This window comes from Myotis myotis, unplaced genomic scaffold (assembly GCF_014108235.1).
Source record: "Myotis myotis isolate mMyoMyo1 unplaced genomic scaffold, mMyoMyo1.p scaffold_m19_p_15, whole genome shotgun sequence".
NCBI classification, from domain to species: domain Eukaryota; kingdom Metazoa; phylum Chordata; class Mammalia; order Chiroptera; family Vespertilionidae; genus Myotis; species Myotis myotis.
In genome coordinates, this window is record NW_023416319.1 from 43,717,931 (window position 1) to 43,739,142 (window position 21,212).

General features: G+C 49.9%; 2 protein-coding genes across 4 annotated transcripts; both read right to left on the minus strand.

Annotated features, from left to right (window-relative positions):
- Nucleotides 1-1,675: 1,675 nt before the first annotated feature.
- Nucleotides 1,676-8,148, minus strand: MYOZ1 (myozenin 1). Its single transcript, XM_036337116.1, has 6 exons — nucleotides 7,992-8,148; nucleotides 6,751-6,842; nucleotides 5,713-5,891; nucleotides 3,543-3,786; nucleotides 3,003-3,168; nucleotides 1,676-2,184 (listed from the first exon to the last, which is right to left on the minus strand). The coding sequence occupies exons 2-6, from the start codon at nucleotides 6,821-6,823 to the stop codon at nucleotides 1,953-1,955; spliced, it is 894 nt and encodes a 297-aa protein (XP_036193009.1). The 5' UTR covers nucleotides 6,824-6,842; nucleotides 7,992-8,148; the 3' UTR covers nucleotides 1,676-1,952.
- Nucleotides 8,149-10,409: 2,261 nt separating this feature from the next.
- Nucleotides 10,410-20,318, minus strand: SYNPO2L (synaptopodin 2 like). Of its 3 annotated transcripts, XM_036337117.1 has the most exons (4): nucleotides 20,069-20,318; nucleotides 18,813-18,964; nucleotides 17,864-18,378; nucleotides 10,410-14,367 (listed from the first exon to the last, which is right to left on the minus strand). In XM_036337117.1, exons 1-4 carry the CDS (start codon nucleotides 20,171-20,173, stop codon nucleotides 12,161-12,163), a joined length of 2,979 nt encoding a protein of 992 aa, XP_036193010.1. In that variant the 5' UTR covers nucleotides 20,174-20,318; the 3' UTR covers nucleotides 10,410-12,160. The 3 variants fall into 3 exon arrangements, with proteins under 3 accessions (XP_036193010.1, XP_036193011.1, XP_036193012.1); XM_036337118.1 differs by lacking the exon at nucleotides 18,813-18,964 and having other exon boundaries at nucleotides 20,069-20,310; XM_036337119.1 differs by lacking the exons at nucleotides 17,864-18,378; nucleotides 18,813-18,964; nucleotides 20,069-20,318 and adding an exon at nucleotides 16,269-16,450.
- Between the last annotated feature and the right edge of the window lie 894 nt (nucleotides 20,319-21,212).

Below are 21,212 nucleotides of genomic sequence, written 5' to 3' on the forward strand. Positions count from 1 at the left end.
TTTACTACAGCTTTGGTAGACAGATCTTGTACAAGCCCATAGCTTCCTACCTCAAACACCTTTGTCTGGAATTGCCAGCAGAATTAACATTCCTAATAGCAATCTGCAACCAATGAGAGATGAGATTTGGAGGCTAAAAAGTCCAGTTCCCTATGCCCTCAATGGGGTAATTCTGAGGTATGATCTCTATCTAATGTTTCTCAAAATTTACTAACACATACGAGTCCCCTCGAGAGCTTAGTAAGCCATCGATTCTTGAGTCTGTACTTTTAACCAAGCTCCCAAGAGATAATCATGCTGCTAAGACATGGACCACAATTTGAATAGTATTATTCTGAGTCCCAGTGGGATTCAGTCCTAATTGCCCAGAACATCCTTTTTGGCTTTCTTCTCACTCCCTTACACTTCTTGGATTCTGGGATCACCTCTCAAATTAGCTGCTTGCATCCAGATTTTTGTTTCAGGGTCTGTTTGGAGGGAAATCAAGTTATAACAACACTCTCCTTAGAAAAATGCACATGGAAATAGAGCTTTGTGTACAACTTTACAGAAAGAATCCCTGGAAGTTATTTAGGTTGTAAAGGACAGTGCCAGGGTAAATGTCATGTGACGCAGGCCCATGAAAATTGAATCAGGCTATGTAGAGCAGTGATGTCTAACCACTATGCTGTACACCTGGAACTAATACAAAATAATGTTGAATGTAAACTGTAATTGAAAAAAAGTAAAGTCTGTATAATTATGCCGAGAGAGAGAGAGAGAGAGAGAGAGAGAGAGAGAGAGAGAGAGAATGAATGAACGAACTGTTACTCATTCCTATTGGCTCTCATTGTTTCTTCCCAGTCATAGTACTTTCTGGACACCACTGCCGTGCCCCTGTGGGCCGTTAGTACTTTTCTCGCTGTGTTCATTCAGAGCCAGGCATATCATAACTACAGCTGGTTTCTCCCACTTCCTTCTATTGTTAATCCTCACCCAAGGATATTTTTCCATTGATTTTTTTAGATAGAGTGGAAGGTAGAGGGAGAGACAGAGAGAAACATCGAGAAAGACACATCGATTGGTTGCCTTCTGTACGCACCCAACCAGTGCCGGGAAACCTGCAACCAAGGTACGTGCCCTTGACTGGACTCAAACCCGGACGCTTCAGTCTGTGGCCAATGCTCTGTCCACTGAGCCAGACTGACTAGGGCTCTCCCACTTCCTTCTGGATTCCGACATGACTCCCTATTCCATCTCATCCTTTCGGGAATCTATAACCTTTAACACATACATTACTAAGCCCACTCTGGTGTCATCTGGGAACTTTGTGGCATATTCTAGTTCTGTAATATTTGGATAATCCTTATTATCCCAAGTCCTAATTAGCAACATAAGGAAATCTAACAGCAGGGTCACTGACACCTATTTCCTAACCATAGCATAGAGTAGCTTCTTAGCTGTGCCCACATGTAGGCTGGCACATGTGTTTGTACATGATTATTTGCCTTATGTACTATTAAATCAGTATGTTTCCGTATACATCTATGAATGTGGTTTCATGAGTGTGGGTGTAGGTGTATAAGGAACCAGAGCTCAGATTTGGTCTTGAAATTTGAATAGTGAATGTTTAGTACTTGACTTTAAGTAGTCTCTGTGCATTGTTTTCATCTGCCCTCAAATATCAGAGGAAAAATTAGCGCGTTTCCTTGATGTTTATTGGCTGTTACCGGTGGCAGAGAAAATTACATAAAAGAGCAGGTTTCCATACAGAGCAGGTGGAAGGAGAGCTCTGAGTTGGTGAGGAAGGATGCTCGGAGTGGGAACTCAGAGTGAAGGATGGAATGGCAGATTTATCCCTCCTTTTCCCTCCATTCCCCAAAGGAATGAGGATGGGGTATCCTGTTCAGCATTCCCTCTCCAAGTTGGAGCCAGAGAGGGGAAACTTGATGCAAAGTAGAGGAGGAAACACCTCACAGCTCCTCTGTTTCTCCATCCAAGGGGATGCCGATATCCACATTGTAGTCTACAGGCTCCCCGGAGCTCAGCCAGGGAATAGGGGTTCGATTGAAAGAAGGCCTGTTGGAGAGGCTCTGGTTGTAGAGGACCAAGGGTTCACTCAGCAGGGGCCCCAGGTCAAACTTGGGCATCTGGAAGGTCATGCGTTTGGATGCCTTCTCATATCCACCATAAGGCATTGCTGTCCTGAAAAGGGGATATATCATTTCATTAAAAACCAGAATGAAAGGGACAGAGCTTTGTCAGTGAGATGTTACTCTGTTTTGAAGATAGGGAAGTCTGTGAATTTTAGTTGCAGATTGCTTCTGCACGCCTATTGTTCTCCATTAGCATTCCCATCCCCTTTCCTGGTTTCCCAGCATTTTAGAGAAAGTAACCCCAAACATTATAGACCCAACGGTCTGAGACCACCTTAAATTTCAACATAGAATCCCTACCCTGACTCCAGTGGATAGTATATAGTCTGGGTGAGAGGAATGAACATTTCCTGGGAAATCCAGGCTCCTTAGGACCAAATGAAAAAGCACTTTTCTAACACTTCCCTATCCTGCTTTCACACAGATCTACTGTGCATGGTCTAGAGAAGCCCAATTTCAAAAGAACAGTTAAGCTTTACTAAAGTAGGGTATAAAGGACCAGAGTCCTACTGCAGGAACAGTAATGGAACCTAACTTTGAGTAAAGGGAGCCTCATTAGGACTTTAAATGTATAATATAGTATTTATAGTTAAAGCAACCAAGGCCAGAAGTAGGGTGACTTTCCCATGCCCACACAGCTAATAAATGGCCTATGAACTAAAATTCAGATCCTGCCTCCCAGCAATTTTTTTTTTTAATCATAGTTTTCTATTTCTCTGAGCTAGGGCAAAAAGAGCGAAGACCTTCAGTTAGGTCCCCCATATTCCTCTCTTGCCTCCTGATACATTTGAACCCAAGTCTTCATCCCAACTAAGGACACATTGCCACACACTGGGAAGCATCTGGTTCCTTCCCCATCACTCCTACCTGTTGAAGGACTTATATTGAGGGAGTTCAGCTTTTGCCCCATAGGCCAACAGGTCAATGCCAAGTTCCACTTTTTGCTGGGGGTCAACTCCCATGGCTCTCTCCCATGGGGAAATATAGGTCTTGAACACAGTGATATGTTTTCCTTCTCCACCTGCCTGGTCTCCTAGCAGCAATGGAAAGAAAAGGAAGTCAAATAATAGCAGTTAGTAGCCAAGGGAAGTTAGTCTCACACCCCTGTGCAAGGGAAGTTGCTGGAGCCAGAGACCAAAGGTATAACATCCTCCTGGTAATTGAATAAGGTTTGTGGAATAATGATAGCCTGGGGTCAGATCTGTGACTTCAACTGAAAAGCCCAAAAGGTGACTGAGAAATAAGGCTTCTGAATGAAATTGACACATCTCTTTATTCTCCTGGACCCAGAGAGTCCATTAAGATATCTCAGGCCTCCCCTGCTCCCTACACCCAATCTAGGCCTCATTCCTAGTGGTATCGCTGCTCTAGGGACCAGGCACATTACTCTTGGGGGAGGATACTTGCCTGTTCCTGTATCACCAACCCCTGCTGTTCCAGCAGCTCCTCCTCTGCCAGTCTGGGCCCCTGGACCACCTGCACCCCCAGATCCAGATCCAGGGCCCTGATGGTGCTGTTGGTCAGAGCCATACTGTCCAGCAGAGCCACTTCCCATTGCCTCGCCTCCACTGCTGCCCTGGCCATAGGAGAATCCTTGACCAGCTGTGCCCAGCTGTCCCCCCACTGTAGGAAGGAACTTCTGGAAGTGATCCTGAAAGAAAAGGACAGAGTGAAGGGAAGGTTAGCAATGGGTATGGAGCATATACAAAGACACAGGTATGCATAGCAAGGAAAATTTGATCAGAGACAATGGCCAACCAGGAGACACTGAATCCTCTAAGATTCTCCCCGCCAATAGATGAATAGTGGGTAGCTTAACTATGAGGAATTAAACTCTCCTTAAGGGGCAGGGCACCCTTGGCTCAGTTCCCCTAATAATACCTTAGGATGGCGACAACTCATTCTCCACACCCCTCCTCCCCATTCTTACCAAAGCGAAGAGGACCAAGACTTCGGCTCAACTAAAATTTGAGATATAGCTTTGGCATGGAAGAACCCAGCCTTCATTTGAAGAGCTTCAGAGGTCTCTGTCCAGCCCTCTCCTCATCTTGTCTAACAGACAGAACTCTTTTCTCTCTTTTTCTCTTTCTCTCCCTCTCTCCTCTAGGTGCCTGTTGGACCAGGACTTCCTGACAGCGAAACTATAGTGGGGAGGGGGAAGGGTGACCAAAAGAGCAAAACTGGATTCACCCCAAAGCCTAAAAATAACCCACCAACTCCTTCAGGAGGCTCTACTGGCCACCCATTGTGCACATCCCCTTGCTCCACCCAGTGTAACCAGACCCAGGCAGGAAGGAGGGCTTTTGGTCTCCTAAAGTTAGATATAACTGGCTCAGCATTTTTACTCTGCTTCTCCATAAAGGCCAGTGACAGACACTTCTGCCTCTGGCCCCATGTATGCATCTATTTCCACTCCCCCCTGACTACCCAGGAGAGGTAGAGGGGGTGAAAAGGAAATGGAGACGATGCCCTTCTCAGCTATAACATCTTGTGCCTGGCCTCTCTTCAATCCCTATTTCTGTTTCTTTGAAGAATCCTGACTAGGGAACGTAGGATCTTCAAGGATAGTGTCATTCCCCACATCTGGGGTCCTTAGATAAAAGAATGGCTCAAGAAGGAGATGGCTATAAAAATTCATTTAACTCTTTATAGGATTGCCAGATTTAGCAAATAAGATTACAGGACACTAGTTAAATTTGAATCTCAGACACACAACAAATACTTCTTTAGTATAAATATGCCACAAATATTGCATGGGACATATTTATATATGAGAGTATCCATTGTACAACTGAAATTCAAATTTAAATGAGTGCCCTATATTTTAAATTTAATTTTTAGCCCTAGCCAGTTTGGCTCAGTGGACAGTCAGCCTACGGATCTAAGGCTCCCAGGTTCGATTCAGGTCAAGGGCAAGTACCTCAGTTGCAGGCTCCTCCCCAGCCCAGGCCCTGGTCAGGGTGCGTGCAGGAGGCAACCAATTAATGTGTATCTCTCACATCAGTGTTTCTCTCTGTCTTTCCCTCTCTCTTCTTCCCCTCTCTGCAAAAATCAATGGAAAAATATCCTCCGGAGAGGATTAAAAAACGTTTTTAATTTTTATGTCCCCAATAGTTTCTGGGGCATATTTATACTAAAAAGTATTTATTTTGTATCTAAAATTTTAGTGTGTGTCTTGGTATTTAAAAATTTTTTTTATTTTTATGTCAAAATATTGAATGGGACATACTTTACTAAAAAATTATCTGTGTGTATCTTTAAAACACAGGACTGGGCTTTCTGTGTTTTATCTGGCAACCCTATCTTTAACACTTACCCATACTGGAAAGGAATTTTCTCCCTGAGGGTGTGGTACTCCCCACCCACCTTCACTAGCTCTAAGATGGAGACTGAGTTTTCAGAGGTGGGCTGTAACTCCGCCTGGAGCTGTTGAGGGCTCACTGTATCTGGGGGTTTTAATGGGCTTTTAAATTTCTGGGAAAGGGAGGTTGGTGGTGGTATTTTGGAGATTCGGGGCCTACCGCGAAGCTTTCGGAAGGGGCACTAGGCTTTGAGAGTAGTAAAGTTCCGAACTCACCATTGAGCTGTCAGAGAAGACATCAGGGTGGTTTTCATAGATAAATTTCTCCACCCGCATCTGCCGCAGTTTGAACATCTTAGAGCCCCGGTTAGTGAGCAGTGACAGCTCCTCCAACATCACATCCCTTGGGACACTGATCTTCTTGCCCAAGTTCAGGCCCGAGCTCTCCTGTCCACCTTTTAGGGAGGTGGGGAGGAAGAGGCAAGGGAAAGAGGAAAATAGGGTTTTCTGGGCTCAGAATGCAGATGTCATCCATAACTCAGTGTGTATGTCCCAGCAGAGATCGCTAAGGGAAGCAGATGCTGTCTGTGACGTCTGATCAAATTTCTGTCTAGTTTGTAAGGGATTTTGATTTCCTAGTTTTGAAGTTGGAGAGAATGCATGGGAATTGGGTTGCAGAGTGGAGATAGTGGAAATACTAGAATAGAGAGAATGAATGGGGTCAAGGGGACATGGACATGGGGTTACAGGGCAAATAAAGTACATCATAGATGGAAGCCCCTGGGGAAGCTGTGGCCTGTGGTGAAGCCCAAAGGCCAACATAGTGCGGAGTTGGACACCTCTCAGCATACTCCTGCCTTAACTCCTTCTCCTACTCTTCCCCTCAGTGAACTCTGGCTGCAAACAGCCTGTGCAGTTTTCCATTTTAAATACGTACACAGGCTCCCTAGCTTTGAGGAGAGAAGTAAGGAGATTAACCATTTATTGAAACCTAACTCTGTGCCACTCTCCATTGCATATATTTTCTTCCTTAAACATACCTACCTCACTGACCTGTGGGTCCTGTTGTCCTGGACCTACTCTGGGTAGTATGGCCTGAGTATTATTGTCTCAGATTACAAGTGTGGAAGGGTGAAGAGTTAGTGTTGAATACTTTCTCCTATCCCACTACCACCATCCCTCACCCCACCCTACCCCTGAATTTCTCTTGTCTCTTCACCCTAAGACATATATAACCTTACGATATTTCTGAGACTCTTGGGCCAGAGATACTCTTAAGAAGCCCCATACTAGGCAGGTGCAAATATGCCATACCTCCAGTGAGTTCCATGATCAGCTTACTGGATTTCCTCTTTTTGTTGGGGGCTGGCGTTCCTGAGAGCGGCATTGTGGAGGTAGGATTCAGCCTGGATAGGGTGGGAAGAGGGAGTTGAAAGATGAACAGGGATTGGGAAGGGTGTGCCTACAGTAAGGGCTTCGGGGAGCAAAATTTCATTATTAGATTTTCAACAAAATAAATCCCCTCAAGTGGTGAAAGCTCATTACTTTAGGGCTTCTCTTCTCTTGAGAGGCAGGGCAGAAACTATAGATGTAGCCCTGCCCCTGCCTTCTCCCATCCTCTTTGCAGCTGTTTTACAAAGTGCCAGTGCATGCGTTAGATGCACAGTGTATGTTGGGAGGCAGGGGCTAAAACAAACAACACGCAGGCAGGGCAATGCACCCAGGTTTCATTAGCATGATTTGAAGTTTTTATTTGCATGGGGATCTCAGGTTGGGGCTGTCATACCAAGCTCTGATCTCTCCTCAGTCTTCCCCAACCCCCAGGGGGTCAGAAAAAATGTTCTGCCAGGGTTGAGATCCAGCCAAAAACATTCTCCATAGGAAGGAGAGGTTGTTGCTCCTCCATTGGGCCAGCTGGAATATGGCCTGGGAGGTCACAGCAGTGCTCCCTGCTCCATTTCAGTCACTCCTATCCCAGACCCCAGAATTGGAGAGGGGTGGGGGGCGGGTCAGGGGACATTTGAACCTTGATGCATGTCAACTCAGCAATATCATAGCAGTGGGAATTTGAAGGAGGGCAGGGACATAATAATAGTCTCTGGCAGTGAAGGGGGACAAGCTGGAAAAGATACAGACTTCAGCTCCTCCTTGAGAGACGTTGGCAACCAGCAAAAATGTTGTTTTCTGTTGAGTCCTGTCCCACAACACATCTGCAGTTCTACTAACTTAGTGGGGTCTGCTGAGGTCAGAGTCCAGGAACTGCTAAATGGACTCTCCCTGTATCTCTCAGCCTCGAGGTTCTAATTTTCCTCTTAGACCCCCCCCCCCCCCACTTCTTATTTCTCCAGTGCCTCCCCCCATATCTCTATTCCCCACACCCTTCAGGGACCCTCTCCTTCCAACTCTCTGTGGCTCCCCTGAACTGGACAGCTGGGAGCTGAGCACAGACGGGGGAGAGGGAACTACCCCAGGATCAAGGGTCGCTTCTGCGTTCACAGACACAACAGTCAGCAGAATGGGCTCCAGCCCCTCTGGTTATAGAGTTGGAGACTTACCAGTTGCTTGGGCGGTGGTCAGCTCTCCCTGGGGTCCAGCAGCTTTGGAGGACTGAGCTGCTGTGACTGGAGAACCTGAGCCGGGCAGGCGTGGGGGAAGCACTGGCAGTGGGGGAGGGAGGGTGGTTATTAATAGAGATGGTGAGCGTAAGCAGCTCAAATGGCACAAGGGGTACTGAGACCCTGGAACCAAGGTCCCGCCCTCCCCGTCCAGAGGCTCAGGAATGAAAGAAAGGCCTTTGGGATTCTCCCACTAAGTTGTCTGAGCCAGTCTGCCCAGGAACTCCCTTTGGCTTAACCTCTAGAGCAGCGGTTCTCAACCTGTGGGTCGCGACCCCTTTGGGGGTCGAACGACCCTTTCACAGGGGTCGCCTAAGACCATTGGAAAACACATATATAATTACTTATTGTTTTTGCGATTAATCACTATGCTTTAATTATGTTCAATTTGTAACAATGAAATTGGGGGTCACCACAACATGAGGAACTGTATTAAAGGGTCGCGGCATTAGGAAGGTTGAGAACCACTGCTCTAGAGTCTGAGAAGCATTCAGGGAGAAAGTGAAAACTGAGAAGGCGAGAGGAGGTAGGCAGCAAATGGGAGATAGGAATTCAGAGAGGGAGAACAAGAATCTGGAGAGCCACTCAGAGCCGATCTACATCACAGCTGGAAGGACATGTGGGTGCATTTTGGGGTGGGAAAGCTTAAGGCACTGTGTTTGGGGAAGGGATGTCTGTTCACAATGAAACTACTCTTTGAAAGTTCCTGGATGGGTTGATCTTTCCTCTGGGAGGGCCAGATCTTAGCAGATTAAGGGACCAAATTCACCAAACCCAGTGCTTTCTAGGCTGTAAGGGAAGATGTGGGGAAGACCTGACCAATTTCTGCCTTTTCACCCCTATTTGCTGTTGGGGTGCTCAGTTCAGCCTACTCTGCAGGATAGATGTTGATGTCTCTCTGAGAAGTGTATGAAGGCTTCTGACCTGCCAAGGCCTTACTCTCTAAGGTTCCTACTTGGACTTTTCTTTAAAAGGACACATACCCATTTGCATTGTTCCAGAGAAACCTCTGGGCAGGGGCACTAGCTGGAGAGCCCCCTTGCGAGAAGCCTGTCGTATGCCCAGCCCTTTCCCTCGTAGCTCCATGCACATCTGGATCCTCCTCTACCTTCTGCTTAGGTTCTGGAACCACCCTGTGTGGCTGCTTTAAGAAATGGGTTTCATAGCTCCCAGAATACCCCCCTGTCCCTCTGTGAGTTCTCCCCTCTTCCTGACCGTGCCCTTTTCCCATCCTAAACTTTCCAGGTTCGGGCTAGGAGCCGAAAGGGCTTTGAGCTTTCTGTAGATGGCCTCTTCCTAGATCAGTTTAGCTTCTAGATCCCTCATCTTTTGTCTTCTCTATTTCCTCCCAACCCAAAGAAGCAATTAGAAGAAAAAAACCAAATAGCAAATGGTGATTTCATCATGACTACCATCCTCCTCTCAATAACAAATCAAAATTTTGGTCTCCTGTCATTGAGTGCCTAAATTAACTACCAGGTGATAAAGATAGAATATTTAGCCTATGCTCTCTGGGCCCTTCCTTCCTTTGGAATTCTGACTGTACTTAGGAGCATCTGGGTCCTCCACCTGGTTATTGGTGCAAATATGCCCCCTGCTGGTAAAATTGGAGCAATGGCACTTTTCTTCTCCAAAGTCTTTCATTCTAGTTTGCCTCTTGTGCCTTCTCTTCTTTATTAGTCTCAATCCACACTATCCACCCACCCTCTATTGTTCTTCCCTCTCCCACCTTCACCTACAGCAGCGGTTCTCAACCTGTGGGTCGCGACCCCTTTGGGGGTCGAACGACCCTTTCACAGGAGTCGCCTAAGACCTTCGGAAAACACATATATAATTACATATTGTTTTTGTGATTAATCACTATGCTTTAATTATGTTCAATTTGTAACAATGAAATTGGGGGTCACCACAACATGAGGAACTGTATTAAAGGGTCGTGGCATTAGGAAGATTGAGAACCACTGACCTACAGCCATTTGGTTTTCCCATGGAAATATGGTTGCTTCCTCCAGGGAGCTAGGAAATGTTGATGGCAAAAGGCCTTTCCAACTTCTCTTAGTTCTGTAAACTGAGGCCTAGCTTGGGAAGTATGGAGCAAGAGATTGAAAGAGGGATAGTCTGCATGGGAAATGTGGGGAGAGGGAACCAAGGGGAGTAGTAGAAGTGACTAAATAGCAATGGAACAGAATTGGTAGAGAAGATCCAGAGACCAGTGTAAAGGGCAAAAGGGTGAAACATAGGAGGGCAGCAATGGAGAAAGACACCAGGAATCGGGAGGTCAGGATCATTGAATGAGTTAAGATCAAGGGGAAATCAGGATTTGGGTATAAACCTAGAAGAGATGACAGCAACAGAAGGTGTGGGGTATAAGTTTATTCTTGTGCACAAACAAAAGTACTGTGACTCACACCCAATATGCAAAAGAAATGATCAATTTCCAGATCAAGCAGCAAACGTGACCCTTGGGAGTCATGGTGAAAGGGGAGTCTCCACTCCTCTAGGATCAGAGATCAGGACCTGGAGCTGGAAGGGAACAAGAGTTAGGGTCTGAGGGGTAGGGTAGGACTGAAAAGAGGGTTGGCTCTAGGTGTTTCCTCGACCTTTCCCAGGTAGTCAGGACAAGCTGCAGAAGACAGAGGGACAGCCCTAACCTGTTTGGCTCAGTGGAGAGAGCGCCGGCCTGTGAACTGAAGGGTCCCAGGTTCGATTCCTGTCAAGGGCACGTACCTCGGTTGTGGGCACATCCCCTGTAGGGAGTGTGCAGAAGGCAGCTGATCGATGTTTCTCTCTCATTGATATTTCTAATTCTCTCTCCCTCTCCCTTCCTCTCTGTAAAAAAATCAATAAAATATATACTTTTAAATTTAAAAAAAGAAGACAGAGGGACAGACTCAAGGGAGGTAGCACAGATACCAACTGTTTTTTCAACACTCAGTATATACTCTGACATCCCCCCACCATCATCCACTTCACTCTAACAAATGCATTCTTCTCCATCACAATTCCCCCCAAATCCTCCTCTTGCCCACAGTTGGTTTCTTGTTACCTAACTTCACTCTCTGCCAACACTGCATTCTCACTCTCTCACCATGCTCCTCTTTGTGGCTCCATCGATTTCATTAATTCCTGCTCTGCTCCTGCTTCTGCCTCATTTTCCACACCATGGCTCTTTTCTTTCTGTCTCTCCGAGGCTTAGAGGACGTAACGCCACTGATTTGTTCATTCTCAGAGGACATTTTTCTTTTGGTTCACTTCCTGGGTGCTTGTTGCCCAGCATGGGCCTGTCAAGTTGCTACCTGTCTGAAATCCTGAGGAATAGAATTTTTAGTTCGATTCCTGATCTGACTGGTATAATGCAGCCCATACAAACTGCCTTGGTCCTTCACATCTCCCCATACTCCATACGTTTCACAAGATGCTGTATACCAGTTACTAGTCTTCAACTGTAGTGAACCTCTTTCTCCCCTAGATTATCCATGTGGGGTCATCTCACCCTTCTTTCATCGGTGCAAGGGTGAGGCCCACATCAGGTCTTTATTTAGCTCTGTCCTCTTGCTCTTGCCTCAGACAGAAGAGCACATCTGTGCCCTTGCGTACACACATACATACGCATACATACATGCCGAGGTATATGCCAGCCAGGTTTGGAGAAGGTGAGCAGCAGAGACTAACTTAGAGCAAACAAGGATCAATTCAGTTTCATCGCTGCCTGCCTGGTGGTGAGATTCTTGTTGAGTGCTCAGTGGTAGCTTCTCTGTGTGCTTCTCATTGAATGTTATGAAGTTCACAGAGAAAAGAACAAAGTAGAGAAATACAGACCAGTGAGGGCACATGGGTGGAGAGACCTAGAGATAAAGACAAAGATCCAGGCAAGAAACTACAGAGACAAAGAGAAGCACAGATACCAAAGCAGAAGTATTAGGCTGGAAAGCAGCAGGGAGGTTGGGAGTCAGGAGGAACCGGGATGGGATACCAACTCCAAAACTACCTCTGGCAGGAGGGAATTTAACCTCCAAATGCCCGAGAGAGGGGTTGGATTAGGTAGGAGAAGCAACTTTAGTAACTGGGGAAGCAACTAGTTCTCCTTGGTCCTGGGAGCTGTGCCCTGTTCAGTGGTGGCCTGCACCAGGCCTCCACACCTGAGCCTGCAATCCCGTTTTGGTGGCTGAAAACCGGGGCCTGGCTACCTGGAAGCCACAGGAGCTGGGTGAGGTCCCAAGACCCCTGGGAGACTCTGGAGGAGGGGCTGGGCTGAGGACAGGGACTGAGGCCAGCTCTGCCCTCCAGATGGGCTCGTCCAATGTAGTGGCTGCTCTGGGGGCAAGCACAGTGGGGGCCAGGGGTTCTGCAGTGGGTTGGGGTACTGGCGTGGAAAATCGGCGGACCTCCTGGATTCGGGCCGTTTTGGGGGGCCCTGAGGAGGTGGGACCAGGAGTCTGGGGAGCCTCATCAAAACAGAACATGGCAGTTTTCAGTTGGTAGGGCTGGTGCCGCATGAAATCCAGAGCCTTGATGCCCTGCTTGGGGGTTGCCCGCGGCCCCTGGGATTGGGCCTTATTAGGGAGAGTTCGGGCAGCCTGGGGGAAATAGGGTGAGAGCAGTGGGTTGTAAGCAATAGGAGGCGGGGCTCGGATATTGGGTGAGTATTTCCAGGAAGGGGGCAGCGAGGGAGTAGGAGAAGGGCTTCGGGGCCGAGGGCCGAGGCCAGGACTAGGTGCGGCCTCTACCACGAACCTGTCCGCTCGGCTTTGCCGCTTGGCAAATAGCTCCCCACCCCGGCCCTGAAGCCTGGGTGGCTCAGGGATTCCAGCGGAAGGGGCTGCCCCATTCACTAGCCCTTCGGGGAACCCTCGAGATGAGGGCTTGGGAGCCACTGGGGGTGGAGTCTTAGGAGCCATAGGGGGTGGAGTCTTAGGAGCCATAGGGGGCGGGGTCTTAGGAGCCATGGGGGGCGGGGTTTTGGGTGTCACGTGAGGCAGGGTCTTGTAACTCCTGCCCCCTGGTGGCTGCATGAAGTTGCAGGCTTCAGCCCCCAGGCTCAGCGCATCCTCCTCCGGGCCAGACTCCGCACCCCCGGCCCGGGGTTTCTCATCCAGGTTCTGCACCAGCGACAGCAGCTCGGGGTTGGGCGAGTTCTTCGTCTCCTCGTTCCCCTGCCGGAACATCTGCTTCCGAGTCCCCCGACGCCGGGCCTCCTGAAGGATGCCCGTGCGAGCGGCTGGCACGGAGATGCGCTGCTCCCGCGCGCTGGGGGGCTCGGGGGCGGCGGGGCCGGGGGCGGGCGCCTCTGGGCGCGCAGCGGGTCGCAGAGGCGCCGACAGGAAGATGGAAGCGGTGGAGGTCATGGCAGCCGTGCTGGAGGGAGCGGGGGGTTCGGGGGCCCCGCCTGGCGTCACAGGACGATGCGGGGCTGGGATGTACAGGGAGCTGGTGGCCGTCACGGGGCCCGAAGAGCGCGGGGTGCCGGGGGAACTGGAGGCTGGCAGGTGGCTGGGAACCCCGGGGGTGGAGCTGGGCAGAGCGGCGGGCCCCTGAGGAGAGGCCAGGAAAGGTGGTGGAGCAGGGCTGAGGCCGCCCAGGCTTTCGCTCGCCCTCTTGGGGGCCACGGGCCGGAAAATGACCGAGGTGGTCCCTGGACGCTGCCCCTGAAAGCCCGGGGTAAAGGGCCGGGCTGACCGGTTAAAGATGCTGGGAGTTGGGGTAGGGGCTCCACCGCCTGGGAGGAAGGGTCCGGGGCCCCCCAAAGGGCCTGGCGACGCGGGGAGCCCGGCCGCCTCGGGGGGAGCACTCTGGGCCCGAGGGGGTGACTGCAGGGCGCGCCCGTGGAGCGCGGCTCCCGGCGCGTCCCCGGCTGCGGGCCCGTCCCCCGCCGGCTCCTGGGGGCTGGAGGCTGCGCGCTGGCGCTGCTGCTCGAAGAGCTGGACCCCTCGCCCCGAGGCCTCGCTCAGCTGCCCGCCCGGCCCCGGGCCCGGGCCCTCGGCTGCGCCTGAGCCCGGCCTGGCCAGCTCCATGTCCAGGTAGGGGCTGTCCCAGTCGGACTGGTTGGTGAGGCTGCGGGCGTCGGAGAAGGCCTCCTCGTCCAGCTCCGATTCGCTCGTTGGAGGGACCCCGTCTTCCTCCTCCTCGGCGCCTGTCCCAGCTGCAGACCCAAAGCTCACCAGGGTGTATTTCTTGGCTCTCTGCCGTCTTTTCTTAAACATAAGCACCCCCTTGGAGTGGGGGTTGGGGGCTGCCGTCAGCAGGGACGCAATCGTCCGGCATTTGGTCTTGGCCTCCTTCACGCTCTTCTCCTGGAGGCTCTCTGCCCGTTGCAGTTCTGAGGAGGCCGGAGGGGGAAAGCTCGTGAGCCTCCTGGAGTCCATTTCCCCAGGCTCCCACCCCCTCCCCAGCCCCCCTCCCCAGCCGGCCGCCTCGGCCCTCCCACCTCCTGCCTTCTCAAGGTCCTCTGACTTGGGGGTGAAAGGTGAAACCAAGGACAGTTGGAAGGAAGGCAGAGTCTAGCTGGCTGTCCAGACACCACTCTGACCACAGCGCTCCCATCCTCGCCTCCCTCTACTCTGCTATCTTCCCAGAGATGTGCTCTTACCCACCCCACTCACATTCCTCCCTGCCTCCCTCCATTTCTGGCTGACAACGCAGGGGTAGGTTGGGGGGGGGGGGGGGGGGGTCACTTCCCAGGCAGAAAGATGAGGCAGGTCCCAGGGAGACAAAAGATGAGAAGGGACACCTTTCTCCCGCCACAGAGATCACATTACAGAGATCTCAGAAAGTTTGGGACTTACTCACTTATTCCCTATGATAAGGACACAAAGGACCCCTAGCAACAAGGATCTTCATTCACAATTCCACCCCCACCATGCCGTCCACATCTTATACATTCATAGGAATAACCCATTATCCATCATTTCAACAGGCAATATGGGGCTAGTAAAAGCCAGCCGTGGGCACACTTTCTCATGTACCTTTCTCTCTCATTTACACATACCCGAGGTTATATATACCCTAGTTCACACAGGTATTTAAACAAAAACACATAGAGTCACTTAAATATATTCACACACATGCACACTCCAGATGGCCCTTCTTCCCGGAGTTCCCCCTGCAAAGGTCCTTTTCCTAAAAGTTTGAACAAAGTTTTAGAGCAGACTTTGGCCTTCCAACTGCCAGGCACTCTTCTTTTGCCTCACATCCCGCTACTCACAGCTAGGAATAGCGTCAGGTCCGAGATGCAGGAAAAGCCAGAGTGCTGCCCTCCGAGGCAGTCCTCCAAATCTTTATGCCTAAAGTCACCGAGTAAATCTATTCACCTTTCCCCCCAGCTGAGGTTGCAAGTGGAGTAATCTTCCTTAGGGGTCAGCCTTCTAGGTAGAGAGCTCAGGCAGCCACTACCAGGCTGGCACAAAAGGATTATATACTAAGGGGAGGCAGGGCTTCCCATGCCATGTGGGGCCTGGGAGGTGGGGCCAGGAAGTGGGAGAGGCTGCCCTGCTGCTGGGACCCTGCCTTGGGCTTTCTGATCCATGATCCCCAGTTCCTCCTAAAAAAAATTCTTGAAATTCCATCTACTTTCTACTCAAGATACCGAGCTCCCTTCTTATTAGAGCTCTCAATGTGCCCATCGCCACATTTATACCACAGAATAGAACTGTGAACAAGAGATAGATATTGGAGTCAGAGTTCAATTTAGGTTTTTGGTTCTGGGGAGAGTTACTTCACTTCATTGAAGTTCAGTTTCCTCATCTGTAAATGAGAATGATAATAGCTACCTCATAGGGTTGCTATGAGGATTAAGTGAGATAATGTAGGTAAATTTAGCATTTAACAGCAGCCATAAGTTCCACTGTGAGTAACCATTACTATTAAAGCTTTCTTGTCAGTAGCTACACCTGTATACAGACACTTTCTTACACATATTTTCTCCCACATACAGACCTTAATATATTCATAGATTATTCACCCTTCCCTCTCGTACACACACTCTCCCCTTGAGTTTTCTACAGCTCACGTGGTCACAAACCTCTTTGACATGTGACCACAGCATTAGTCCATTCTGAGAGAGGGGTCATGAAACTTTCCTTAGAAAAGAAGGAAGAGGAAGGCAAAAAGGAGGAATAGATAAGGGAGTAAGACCTTTCCCAAAGACCTCCCTTCCTAACTGTTGATGCATTCCCCTGCATTCTAGATCCCAGGACTCCCTTGGCTATGGGAAGGTAGTACCTGCATAGAATGGGTCCTGTAGCTCAGGAGCTGGGCCTGGAGCTTTGTTGGAGCTGGCTTGGCTGAGGGGCTCTTGGCCGATGGGCTCAAAGGTCTCCATGCCGAGAAAGGCAGTGTTGGCTGGAGCTGGACCAGCTTGAGCCACCCCCCATGCCTTTTAAAGCCCCTTTGTCTTGTCCCCAGAGCTGGCAGCTGAATGAGCTCACTCTGCTATTTTTGGAGCCTGTCCCCCTCCCTCCTCTGGCCTGCTCCACAAGCCCCGGTGTGATAGACATGGGCACCTGCCTACCCTTCCCCCCACTTCACCCCACTGGACAATGAGGTCTGCTTGACTAAAAATAGCCCTGAGCCACTAACTCCAGTCTCACCCAGCATGATGGGAAGGGAGAGAGTGCTAAAATGAGAATTGGGGATAAGCATGGGATCCTGGGCATGCATCTGGAATTTCTTTGTGGTATGTGGGACATTCTTAGGGATGCCAGATGCTAAACTGTCACATCTTTAGTTTCTAATACAGACTTAGAGACACAAAAATTCTAGGGATCAGGAATCAGAATGGTGGAGGGGAGGAATGGGAGATGAGAACTAGAGGGATAATCCGGAGATTTCCAAGGTGATGAGAAAGGGCTCTGGGGAGAGGCATGGTAGGCATAGGATGGGGAGAAAGTTCACTCTTAGACCGTGTTCTATAGCTCACATCAAAAATAGCAGAGCGCTTGAGATAAGTGGAACTGTGTATTGTGGTGTGTTTTTTTTTTTGTTTGTTTTTCTGCCCAGGCCTACATTCTTGCCTGAGATAAAGAGCTGAAGATCCCTCCCTCTACCACTTCCTAAGGCAGCGGTTCTCAACCTGTGGGTCGCGACCCCTTTGGGGGTTGAACGACCCTTTCACAGGGGTCGCCTAAGACCATCGGAAAACACATATATAATTACATATTGTTTTTGTGATTAATCACTATGCTTTAATTATGTTCAATTTGTAACAATGAAAATACATCCTGCATATCAGATATTTACATTACAATTCATAACATTAGCAAAATTACAGTTATGAAGTAACAACGAAAATAATTTTATGGTTGGGGGTCACATGAGGAACTGTATTAAAGGGTCGCGGCATTAGGAAGGTTGAGAACCACTGTCTTAGGGACTATCCCGTAGCCTCCCAGTCCCCAGGAATGCTAACTGAATTTACAAAGGTCAAAGGCTGCTCTGATTCTATGCCTGCAGTTAAACTGAAGAGGCCCTGTAGCCGTGCCCTGCTTCAAAATACTTCCCTGCCAACTATCCAGCACCTAGCAAAATTATAGCAAGGACAACAAGCAAAGCCTTCATTGATTCATGTCTCTTTCCAACTTCCCTACTTACCCTATTACTGAGTTGGGTTGAACCACCTGTACCTTTTTCCTGCACTAGTTCCAACAGCAGAAATAATGGGGACCATGAGAATAATTATTTCCCTCTCCTACTCATCACTCTTCTCCACTTGCCCCCAAGACTATATCCAAGGGAAGAATAAGGTATGGTTATGACGGGGTAGATTTAGGGCTCAGATGAAAAGATCCTGGCTAGGGGGAGATGGTTCAGGCACTCACTGGCTTGCTTGGCCTTCTGGGTGTAGGTGGTAGTAAGATCTTCTGCCACCGGGTGGGAAACAGGCCCCACCATAGGGATGAGATGAGGGCCAGGCCGGAGGGTACCATGGGGCAACAGCAGGGCCTCGGCTGGTGGTGGCTTAAGGGTGGCCCCATTCTCCGAAGATGGGGAGCTCACACGGCTGTCACCCTGGCTGGAAGGGCCAGGGATAGCAGGTGCCGGCTCTGCAGGGCTGTCAGACAGGTAGACCTCATCAGGTGGGGCTCCCGGAGGGGTGGGCCTTGTGGGGCCTCGGCGGCGGGGTCGGCGGGGCTTCTCCTGGGTGGCAGGGCCATCAGCATCACTGTCTGTTTCTCCGTAGTAAGCCTCACTATCAGGGGGTGAGAGGAGGCTCCCAGGCTGAAGAGACTGGGGAACTGGAGCACCAGGGGGCTCAGGACTCATCGGAGATAAAGGTGACAGCACCTGAAGCTCACCAGGGGATGGAGATCGCACAGGCCCTTCTTCCTCTACCCTGCGAAAGATGAGAGAACTTGAGAAATGGGTTGGATGACTGCCAGCTAGGGATCTGGAGGGGATGGGAAAAGGAGGTAAGGGGAGAAGGGCGATATAGGTGGAATGGGTTGGGGAGAGTGGAGATCTGAAGACAAACTGGGAGGCAAATGTGCTTGGAGGACTGTGAGTAGAAATGGGCTTCGAGGGAGATGTGATAATGAGACAGGCAAGGGGTTGAAGGAGGCCCACACACTCAGATAGCCACTCGACACTCCATCCCTAAATTACAGATCTATTCAAGCCCTTTGGGAGGCCTACACTAACATCTATACTCCAGCACTGATACACGAGCAGAAATAGGTACTTGTCAGTTGCTGAAGCCAGGCCAGTGAGACACAGAGCTGAGTCAGGGAGCAGGGGGACAGGGTGGGTTGCCTTGGGAGGAGTCCATACCTCTGCACAGTGAGGACAAGTTGAGTCCCTGAGGCATCGATGAGGCTCATGGCACTGGCGTGAGAGAGGCTGGTGCAGGAGACCCCATTGATGGCCAAAAGCTGGTCCCTCTCTCGGAGTCCTGCTCTGCCAGCCTGGCTCCGTCTTCGGATCTGAGAAGATGTTGGAGGAGAGAGTGTAGGTGAGGGAGGGCTCCAAGGGGGAATAGCATGAAAGGAGTTAGGACGCGAAGGACCCATGTATGGAAGGGATTTGCAGTGTAAGAAAGGGTGGAGAGGGGCATGGGACTGCAGTTAAGGGGGCCTTCCTAGAGGGAAGAAGGTACAGAGTGGAGGGAGCAATACATTATATGAGGGGAAGTAGGATAATCATCGAGTGAGAGGATTGGGGGCAGGACCGGTGCTAAAAACGACTTTCCAAGATTTTCCTCTAAGGGCAATATCTATATTAGCAATAGTTCACTCCCAGGCCTTGGAATCCCAGGCACTATTATCTACATAGTCTAATGTTTTAGAACATTATTCCAGATTGGAGGGAGTCCTGCAGATTCTGGGAGACTGGGATTGTGTGTGTATAGGTGTGCCATGGTGGCTATCTTTTCCTGAGTGCTTCCTAAATGTTAGGCACGGTGCTAAGCACTCTACATGCATTAGTGCATTTAATCCTTAGAGTGGTTCTATGAAGTAGCAACTCTTGTTACCCACATTTTACAGTTGAAAAAATTAAGCCTGTACGATGAAACCAATAGGGCTACAACTTCAACTGACAGGCTAGCACCAAAAAAAGAGTCTTGCCTAGTGAGGAAGGATCTGGCGTAGGAAAAGAGGAGCACTGAAGGCATGGGCAGGGCAGGGCAGGGCAGGGCTAGGCTGGGCTGGCATGACAGCCTCAGCTCATCACATATCAGTTTAGTTAGAGAGAAATTAGAACCTTCCCTACATTCCTGGAGTTTGGGGTAGAGGCACAGACCCAGGAGACTGGGTGGCCAGCCCTGAGCCTCTGCTGCTATGGTGCCGCAGGGAACGGAGACAGAGTCTCTTTTTCTTCGCTACCAGAAACCAGGAATTCCCTTTTCTAATAGCCCCCACCCCCACAAGAAGCCGGTGTTCAGACATTACTTCCCCCACCAAACTTTAGCATGCTTCCCTGCCCATCTACCCACCCCACTCCTCTTCTTCACCGCCTCCCACTTCACCACATGACCCTTCCCAAGTTCCCCCTTTCCCTGAAACCTCAATGTAGGGGCTCTCCCTTACCTTGGATACCTGTAAAGGTTTCCTCTGCTCGGCCCCCCCCTGAAGTCGGAAGCCCCAGGGGGCTCCCCCTGACAGTGTGACCAGCACCTCCTTCTCAGCACCCATGGCTCAGGTTGGCCTATGGCCCTCGGAGTGTGGACAGTGTCCCAGGGAGAGGAATCGGGGTGCTGGTACCCCGTCCGGCCTGTCTGTCTGGCTGTCCTGCTCCTGCTGCCCCAGGCCTTCCCCCCCACACCACACACCACAGGCAGGCAACTTGGCCCTGGGATCAGTACAGTCCAGCACACGTGTCCTGTCAATCGGAGTTGTGCTCAAAATAGTTGCCGGCTGTACTCCTCTCCCTCCCCCAGCTCTATTACTCCCAGAACTAATTATAGTAAAAATTTCTGCTCTCCCCTGTCCCCCATTCTCCTGCAGGGGCCTTTTACTCAACACTCAGACTAGTAGTTCTCTGGGCTCTATAACTCACATACACCCTTTCAGGGACTGTGGTTTCTCCGATAGGATCATAGACTAATTCCAAGTGCTTTCCTCCAAAGCTCATTTCAAAGTGGCAGCAGCAGAGGCTTCAATTCCAGAGCAAGGAATGGCTGGGTTTGTCCCACAAGTTCTCAAGCTTCCTAGAAAGGCGTGCCCCTTCCTGCATGAATCTACCTACTAATCAAAATGGAGATCTATCTCCCACTGCAGTGCTGGGTGCAATTTAGAGGAATTCTGATCAGCTTTGCTCCAGCTGAACAGTTGCCTGTTCCATAAAGCCTTTCATGCCCATCTCCTGACTCACTACCTATACAATAGGCCTTTCTTCCTCTGGGCAACAGATGTATCAATATATTTCTATTGTTGTATTTTTCAGCCACTATTACAGTTTGTCTATCTGCCTGTCTCTCTCTTAGATTATGAGAAACTTGTGTGCAACAGCCAATTAACAGCCCACAGAACAATGACAGATATGAATAGTGCTCAATAAATCTTTGCTAACCCAGCCAGTGTGGCTCAGTGGTTGAGCATCGACCTAAGAACCAGGAAGTCAGGTTTCAATTCCCGGTCAGGGCACATGCCTGGATAAAGGGCTTGATCCTGTGTGGGGCATACAGGAGGCAGCTGATCAATGATTCTGTCTCATCATTGATGTTTCTATCTC